This window comes from Danio rerio, chromosome 17 (genome assembly GCF_049306965.1).
Source record: "Danio rerio strain Tuebingen ecotype United States chromosome 17, GRCz12tu, whole genome shotgun sequence".
In the NCBI taxonomy this organism is placed as follows: Eukaryota; Metazoa; Chordata; class Actinopteri; order Cypriniformes; family Danionidae; genus Danio; species Danio rerio.
This window is the reverse complement of record NC_133192.1, coordinates 48,897,430-48,906,429: the sequence shown is the minus strand read 5'-3', so window position 1 is coordinate 48,906,429 and position 9,000 is coordinate 48,897,430. Positions and strand designations below refer to the sequence as shown.

Below are 9,000 nucleotides of genomic sequence, written 5' to 3'. Positions count from 1 at the left end.
GGTCATCAGACCATCAGCGCATATTAGCCTCATGCTAAAGAGGGCCTTGGGAACACATGAATCGCTGAACAAATTATATAAGAGTCATTGGGGTAATTAGGTAAAAATAAATGCATATTATAAGACAATGAAAGTGATTTTTGACCTTGCATGCACATCAGACTGTTGCTAGAGACCCCAAAACCAAAATATGACCCTTTTTAATGTGTAATAGAGGCTCTTTAAAAATGACTTAAAAAAACAACACATTGCAAACGTTGAAATGAATTGTCATACTGCATATAAAACAAAGTCTAATAGACTGCTACAATACATAGACAGAACTTCTTAATATTGAGGATGTCAACATTTGCATTTAATAGCATTGGTGTTGTGCATGAACATGTTTGTTTGCTTAAACATTTATATTGAACTCATTAAGCACAGATGTCCTATAGTTTCTCTATAGAGAATGCTTTTAAAGCATTAAATACACTTTTAACTTTGGTCTCATGCTAAAACAGCATTAAATAAACAATTCAACAATTCATTAAATTAACAAATTATGTACACTGTGGGTATGGTTTAAAACTGATCTAAAACTAATCTCCTTATATTTTCCCAAAATGACAATTTTTTCACACTTATCGGATTCTTACGCCTTTAAGAAATTTGTTGTTGTTAAACTAAAAAGAAGATATTTTGAAAAATGTTTGAAAACTGGTAGCCATTGGCATCCATATTAGAAAAAAAGAATACTATGGAAGTCAAAGGTTACTGGTGTCCAACATTCTTCAGAATATCCTCTTTTCTGTTCATCAAAAGAAAGAAATTCAAACAGGTTTATAATAACTTTTTTTGTTTTTCCAAATGTGTATTTTATCCTTTTGTTTCACCATCACAGACCTCACTCCTCAATCTCTACCAACTCTGTAGCATTTTCTTTTATCATCTGAATCTCAGCCAGATATTGTGTTTTCAGTCCTTTCAAGTAGTGACGTAGGCTCGCACGGTCCAGCTGTGAGTTACGGGCGGTCTGCACCAGTCGGGTGGCTAGACGATAGTCTGCTCTCTGTTTAAGAGTGGCAGGATCACTATGATGCTTAGCCTGTGGTCAGAATGATTGAAACAGGGTCAATAGCTTTATATGAGGTCTGCACAGCTAGAATGTTTTAATCATCTGTCATCAAAAGAAACAAACCCAGAGCTTTTGGTTGATTTTATCTGCAACAGTTTTAGCCTCCTGAATGATGTCTAGTGGTAGATTGGTCATCTCTGCTGCCCTTATGCCTAAACAAACAGCAGAAAATGTGTTGATGTCACTTATGTACAGTTGAAGTAAGAATTATTAGCCGCCTGAATTATTCACGCTTCTGTTTATTTTTTCCCCCAATTTCTGTTTAACGACGAGAAGATTTTTATAACACATTTATAAACATAATAGTTTTAATAACTCATTTTTAATAACTCATTTCTTTTATCGTTGCCATGATGACAGTAAATAATATTTTACTATAAATTTTAAGACACTTCAATACAGCTTAAAGTGACATTTAAAGGCTTAAGTAAGTTAATAAGGTTAACTAGGCAGGTTAGGGTAATTAGGCAAGTTATTGAATAATGTTGGTTTCTTCTGTCGACTATCGAAAAAATATAAATAACTTAATGGGGACAATAATTTTGACCGTAAAATGGTTTTTAAAAATTAAAAACTGCTTTTATTCTAGCCAAAATAAAACAAATAAGACTTTCTCTTGAAGAAAAAAATATTATCAGTGATACTGTTAAAATGTCCTTGCTCTGTTAAACTTCATTTGGGAAATATTAAAAAAAATAAATAAATAAAGGGGGGGGGGGGGCAAATAATTCTGACTTTAACTGTATATAGGACATTCAACATACATATGATTGGATTTCAACCATTGTGCAACCATAGAATAGGTTGTTTAAAACGTGTAACAATGATGACACCGTAGTTGCGCTCCTCTGAATGTCCTCGGCTGAGCTGGTAGGTGTAGACGACCCTCTCAGCTCTTCCATCTCCTGTGCGGATGTGCTGCACCTGCATGTGCTGGTTCTCCACGTTGGGGTAAAGAGTTTGCAACTGGCACAGCTCAAGAAAGTGTGTGGCAAAGAGTGTGAAGGCCTGCAGGACAATGTTTTTTTTTTTTAAACAAACTTCATTCATATTGTCATTATGAGGTATTGTTTTAATTAGATGCAAAATAATGAATTTAATCTATTTTGGTAAAGTTTTAAACATGTGAAATAATAAACAAATAAATAAAGCACTGTACCCATATGGTAAAAAATATATATTAAATATATGTTAAATATGTTGCATCTGTGTTGTACAATAAAACACATTAAAAATAAATATATTTCTAAATATATTTTAGGGTGAAGAAAATATAATAATATAAATATAAAAGGTGACCTACAGTATTATGCCTGTTTTTACAAGATAAAATAAGTCAAATAAGTCTCGGATGTCCCTAGAAAAGGGAAACGTGGAGTTTTAGCTTAAAATACCCCACAAATAATGTTTTAAAACTCTTTAAACCTAACCCTTTAAGACTTTGATCTTTATTGTGCCATTTTAGTTACTGTTGCTTTAAATTCAAATGAGAACACTTTTCAAAAGAGGGCGGAGCTACAAGAGCCTGTGTGTTACATGCCTGGGGTGATGCTCTGATGTCCCCTCCTCCCCTTTCCGTTTTTATTTGCCGTCTGCTGTTCGTCTTAAATCTAGGTGTTTCAATTGGCAAGCAAAGTTTTCACGAGAGGACCAATCAGAAGAAGATGGGGGTCATTTAAGCGCTCTAATGAAGACTCGGACCAGATGGGGGATCCTTGTCTCTTGTCACTGCTCTGGTTTTCTGTGTGACATTTATGTGCCTGTCCTGTTCTCTGGTTCACTTTAGTTTTCTTGAGTTGTACATCTATTCAGAACGTCCATGCTAAATCTGCTTAAATCTACTAAAAGGGAAGTGAAAGTGAAGTATGTCATGTGACTTGCATTCTCTGTCAATCTATAAGGTCAGAAGGGGGTGCTACCTTTTGAATGTTTGTCTAGTGAGTGCAGTTTAGTGTGGCGTGTGACGCCGTATGTTTTTTTTTCTATTTTCATATTTCTCTTTAGCTATTTAGAGGTGGAGGAGGGATTAGTTAGTTGCTGTTTATTCTGTTTTTTATTAGATTTGGCACCACTTATTTCCCTTCCCTCAATTGATTTGTTTACTTATTTTGTGTTTAATGTACACATTTGTAAATATACTTTGCGTAATTAAGTGTTCGTTTGTTCTTTACTTCTATTGTAAATAAAGAGAACCACTTTTTGCCACGTCTGTTGTCTGTGACGATCCATAGCAGTCTCATGGGAATTTAAAAAATATTGGGTTGTCATAATTATGTTTGGCCCTTTTCATGGGCCAAATGGGGCGTAGCAGCAAATTGAAAAACAAGACTAACTTTTTATGCAAATAAAAGAGAGATGGTCACTAATGGGCAGGACTTTTTAGCGTCAAAACGTTTAAAGTGTTTCTGCAAACTGTTTTTATCAAGTGTTTATAATAAATAGATGAATGAATTTTTGCTATTAGAAGCTGGTTAAATTCATATACTGTTGCCATACAGCTGTGTTTAAACCCCTTATAAAAAGTATTTTTGCATAATAGGTCACCTTTAACTATGTTGATTGGTTGATGTGCAATAAAACGTATAATTTTTTTACTATGAATATTTACTTGCTTTGTAGTTTTTCATTTAATTTTATGTAAATACAGTGTTAATAAATAAAAAAAGTCACCTTAAGATTAATGAGGAATTCACAGACACTGTGGCAGATGCCAATGCCCTCCTCTGGACTGGTGCCTCGACCCAGCTCATCAATAATGATCAGAGAACTGTTGGTTGCATTGTGGATGATGTAAGACACCTAAATGTGCAGTTTTGAAAAAAAAAAAAAAAAAAAAGAAAAATATACATACATCAGGTCCATAAATATTGGGACATTGACACAATTCTAACAGTTTTGGCTCTATACACCAACACAATGGATATGAAATGAAATGTGTGCTGCAACTACAGACTTTCAGCTTTAATTTGAGGGTATTTACATCCAAATCAGGTGAACGCTGCAGAAGTTACAACAGTTTGCATATGTGCATCCATTGTGTTGGTGTGTGTATATATATATATATATATATATATATATATATATATATATATATATATATATTTCATTCATTTTCTTTTTGGCTTAGTCTCATTATCAATCTGGGGTCGCCACAGCGGAATGAACCACCAACTTATATAGCATATGTTTTATGCAGCAGATGCCTTTCCAGCTGCAACCCATCACTGGGAAACACCCATACACTCCTACATTCACACACATACACTATAGCAAATTTTAGCTAACCCAATTTACCTGTACCGAATTTCTTTGGATTTGTGGGAAAACCGAAGCAACCGGAGGAAACCCACGCAAAAAAGGGAAGAACATGCAAACTCCACACAGAATCGCCAACTGATCCAGCCGAAGCTCGAACCAGGGGCCTTCTTGCTATGAGGCGACAGCCCTACCTACTACGCCACCGCGTCGCCCATCTGGGATCGCCACAGCAGAATGAACCGCCAACTTATCCAGCATGTTTTTACACAACGGATGACTTTCCAGCTGCAACCTATCACTGGGAAACATCCATACGCACTCATTCACACACATACTCTACAGACAATTTAGCATACCCAATTCACCTGTATCACGTCTTTGCACTTGTGGGGGAAACCCACGCGAACACAGGGAGAATATGCAAACTCCACACAAAAATGCCAAACCAGCTCGAACCAGCTACCTTCTTGCTGTAAAGCGACAGCACTACCTACTGCGCCAAATATATACAGTATTTATATATTTCTGATTGCATGTGCGATAATCTTAATGCATCTGTCTAAATCTGACCTCTTTCATCTCAACCATAAATGTAGAGGAGTTGGTCTCAAAGTCATCGTCCACTCCTATTCTTGTGAATATCTGATCCGCAATACGAACAGAGGCGTACTCCGCAGGCACAAAACATCCTAGTACAAAGAAGAATGTGTAAAGAAGTGTATTTGGATCCTGCAGGATTTAGAGACAGCTGCTAAATCATGCACAAAGCACATGATCCTAAAATTTACCCCAAACCTACTCATCACCACACACAACCTCTTACATTATGTCAGTGACATAAAGAGTAATTTCCTCTTCATTAATCAACTTTTTGTTACAAAAATATGTGCATGTACAGTTGCAGTCACAATTATTAGCCCTTAAAATTAATTTTTACAATATTTTTCCCCCAATTTCTGTTTAACAGAAGATTTCTTCAACACATTTCTAAACATAATAGTTTTAAAAACTCATTTCTAATAATTAAATTATTTTATATTTGCCATGATGATAGTACCTAATATTTTACTAGATATTTTTCAGTATACTAGAACTCAAAGTGACATTTAGGGCCCTATCATATACCCGGCGCAATGTGGCGCAAGGCGCGACGCAATTGTTGTTTACTAGTTTCAGCTCAGCGCAAGAGTCTTTTTGACTTTTTGCCCCATACTGTTTAAATAGCAAATGCATTTGCGCTCATATGTGCGCCCATAGGTGTTCTGGTCTAAAAAGAAAGGCATGTAAGGGTGTATTGCTGGCACGTTGCTATTTTGATAAACTATTATAGATTTTTTATAGACCAGAACAAAACCAGTCTATTGTCCAGCACAGAGTGCGCTAGATGTTCGCCTGGCTTACACATTGCTTAATACACACAAGATGTAGAGCAATATGCAAATATCTTTACAAATGAAAAAGAATTCAAATTTAAGGATATATATATATATATACATATATATACATATATATATATATATATATATATATATATATATATATATATATATATATATATATATATATATATATATATATACATACACACACACACAACAGTTATGTCTGGTTCTCAAATCTAATTGGCTAAAAGCCGTGCAATATTCTGCAATCTCAGAACTCCTACAGCCTCTTTACAGTTTGTGTATTACTTCGCACACATACAGCCAGCAAAAAGCAGACACTACAGATCTAAAGTTTAAGTTTTTTTTTAAGTTTTAACTGTTTTAACAGCTGTTTAACTGTCAGTCTATGATTTTAATCCAAGGCGGAAGAAAGTAGTTCCTCATACAAATGGGGTTTTGAGACTCTCCATGTTTGATTTTGTTTTTATATACACAATTATGTCGTCAAACTTGTATAAACGCAATATCACACGAGTAGCAGTGCGATATGGCTGTATATCAGCACTGGTGGATATCCTTTAGGATCTAGTAAAAGATTATGTACTGTCATCATGGCAATGATAAAATAAATCAGTTATTAGAAATGTGTTAAAAAATATCTGCTCTCCATTAAACAGAAATTGGTGAAAAAAATAAACAGGGGGCTAATAATTCCGACCTCAACTGTATATACTGTAGGTAATTATGTATGTGCATACTGATATATGTGTATGTATGTATATGTTAGCATGTTTGTTTCTGTTAAATTATTGTTCTGTATTGTATATATATAAAAAAAAAAAATATATATATATATATTTATATATATATATATATATATATATATATATATATATATATATATATATATATATATATATATATATATATATATATATATATATATATATATATATATATATATATAAATTGTGTACCTATCTGAGCCATTATCTGGACAAGGGCCACCTGTTTCAAAAAAGTGGACTTGCCACTCATGTTTGGGCCTGTTATGATCACAAAATTGCTTCCCTCTGAGATGTAGCTGTTGTTAGAGATGGGCTGTTGCCCAGAAATGCGCTCCAGGACGGGGTGGCGACCCTGCTGTATTGCCAAAGTATCTGTGAATTCAGGACGCACTGCAGGAAACAAATATCCTATTTATTATATAAACATTTCAAGGAAATCAATTGCACTAATATCTGATAAAGCAGACTAAATACACTCTTATGAATGTAATAATCTATATTATGACCATTCGGCCCCTTAAACATTATACATTACCGTAATTTGAGATGGTGCAAGCATTAGCCAAAGAGAGCAGCATGTCCAGCATTGAAACAACATCAGACAGTTTGTACAGGCAGTGGATTTGTTCATGGACTTCATTCAGTAGCTTGGAAACCACCCTAAATATGATAAGTACACATCATGTATGGCTATTATGGTACATTTTTTATCCTTGAAGTAGTCTTACTTTGGTCTAAACTAGTATACTCACACATAAGACATGTGGAAAATGTCTTTTAGGGCCTCTTCACAGTGGTCGTTCATTTTCATGAGGTCTAAAGTGGTGAAGCTGAAGTTGTTCTTTTGTTTAGAAACCTGTAATGTTGAGTCCAAAGTCAGACATATATGATAATAGTCAGAATTTTTTATTTATTTATTTTTTATATTTGACAGTGAACCATAAACATCTCAGTTTTATAGAATGGTTAAATCATTTTATTTGGTGTGGATGTTATTTATATATATATATTGGGATTTATAATTTAATAACAAAATATATAATATCAATTTTAAGTTTATATATCCCAATTATCTGTTAATAAAATTTAAATGTTTATTTTTATGATTAAATCTCTGTAGCTGTTATTTTACAGAACATATAATGTAATGTAATGCAATGATGAGATATAAACATGCAAATAAAAATTACTAAAAGGCCTGATGTATCATATTTGATGTTTATACCTTTTAACATGATTTTACTAAAAAAATATATTGTTTAATAATCAACTAAAGCCAACTAAAACATATACTCTTGTTCTCAATCTTTTCCATTCATTTCAATGGATAGTCAGTTTTGACCAATAAAATGGGACCTACAGTATTTCAAAATTAAAATAAAGAACAAAACTTGGGATCATTATATGCTGATGTTGGCGCCAATGGTGTAGTGGTTAGTGCATCGACACATGGCACTTCAGTGTTTACGCCAACCCGAGATTGATTCCCGCCTCAAGGTCCTATGCTGATCCTTTCCCTTTTTCTGCTCCTTATGCATTCCTGTTTATACATTATATTATATTATTCTCTTTATTTTATATATACAGTTGAAGTCAGAATTATCAGCCCATTTCGATTTTTTTTCTTCTTTTTTAAATATTTTCCAAATGATGTTTAACAGAGCAAGGACATTTTCAGAGTATGTCTGATAATATTTTTTCTTCTCGAGAAAGTCTTATTTGTTTTATTTTGGCTAGAATATAAGCAGTTTTGAATTTTTTATGAACCATTTTAGTGACAAAATTATTAACCCCTTTAAGCTATATTTTTACTCGATAATCTACAGAACAAACCACTGTTATACAATAACTTGCCTAATTCCCCTAACCTGCCTAGTTAGCTTAATTAACCTAGTTAAGCCTTTAAATGTCACTTTAAGCTGTATAGAAGTGTCTTGAAAAATATCTAGTAAAATATTAGAAATGAGTTATTGAAATTATATATATATATATATATATATATATATATATATATATATATATATATATATATATATATATATATATATATCCTTTGAATTTTTGTTCTTTTTTAAATATTTCCCAAATTATGTTGAACAGAGCAAAATAATTTTCACTGTATGTCTGATAATATTTTTTCTTCTGAAGAAGATTTGTCTTATTTGTTTTATGTCGACCACAATAAAAGCAGTTTTTAAATTTTTTTTAAAGCTAATTAAGGCTAATTTAAGCCTTTAAGCAAATTTTTTTTTTCGATAGTGTACAGAACAAACCATCGTTATACAATAACCTGCCTAATTACCTTAACCTGCCAAGTTAACCTAATTAATCTAGTTAAGCCATTAAATGTCACTTTAAGCTGTACAGAAGTGTCTTGAAAAATATCTAGCAAACTATTATTTACTGTTATCGTGGCAAAGATAAAATAAATCAGTTATTAGAGAGGAGTTAT

At 33.1% G+C, this 9,000-nt stretch overlaps 1 protein-coding gene across 6 annotated transcripts in view; it reads right to left on the bottom strand.

The window, feature by feature from the left end:
• Nucleotides 1-217: 217 nt before the first annotated feature.
• The window catches only part of msh4 (mutS homolog 4), a 31,356-nt gene continuing 22,573 nt past the window's right edge, over nucleotides 218-9,000 (bottom strand). For 3 of the 6 annotated variants that reach the window (XM_068214634.2, XM_073927740.1, XM_009293256.5), the window contains 8 exons: nucleotides 7,301-7,404; nucleotides 7,084-7,208; nucleotides 6,738-6,938; nucleotides 4,946-5,064; nucleotides 3,788-3,916; nucleotides 1,951-2,125; nucleotides 1,181-1,269; nucleotides 218-1,087 (listed from right to left, as the gene is read on the bottom strand). In XM_068214634.2, the coding sequence (XP_068070735.1) occupies nucleotides 887-1,087; nucleotides 1,181-1,269; nucleotides 1,951-2,125; nucleotides 3,788-3,916; nucleotides 4,946-5,064; nucleotides 6,738-6,938; nucleotides 7,084-7,208; nucleotides 7,301-7,404 (1,143 nt within the window). In that variant the 3' untranslated portion in view covers nucleotides 218-886. The remainder of the gene's footprint in view (nucleotides 1,088-1,180; nucleotides 1,270-1,950; nucleotides 2,126-3,787; nucleotides 3,917-4,945; nucleotides 5,065-6,737; nucleotides 6,939-7,083; nucleotides 7,209-7,300; nucleotides 7,405-9,000) is intronic. The other 3 variants (XM_073927741.1, XM_073927742.1, XM_073927743.1) reach the window with 1 other exon arrangement.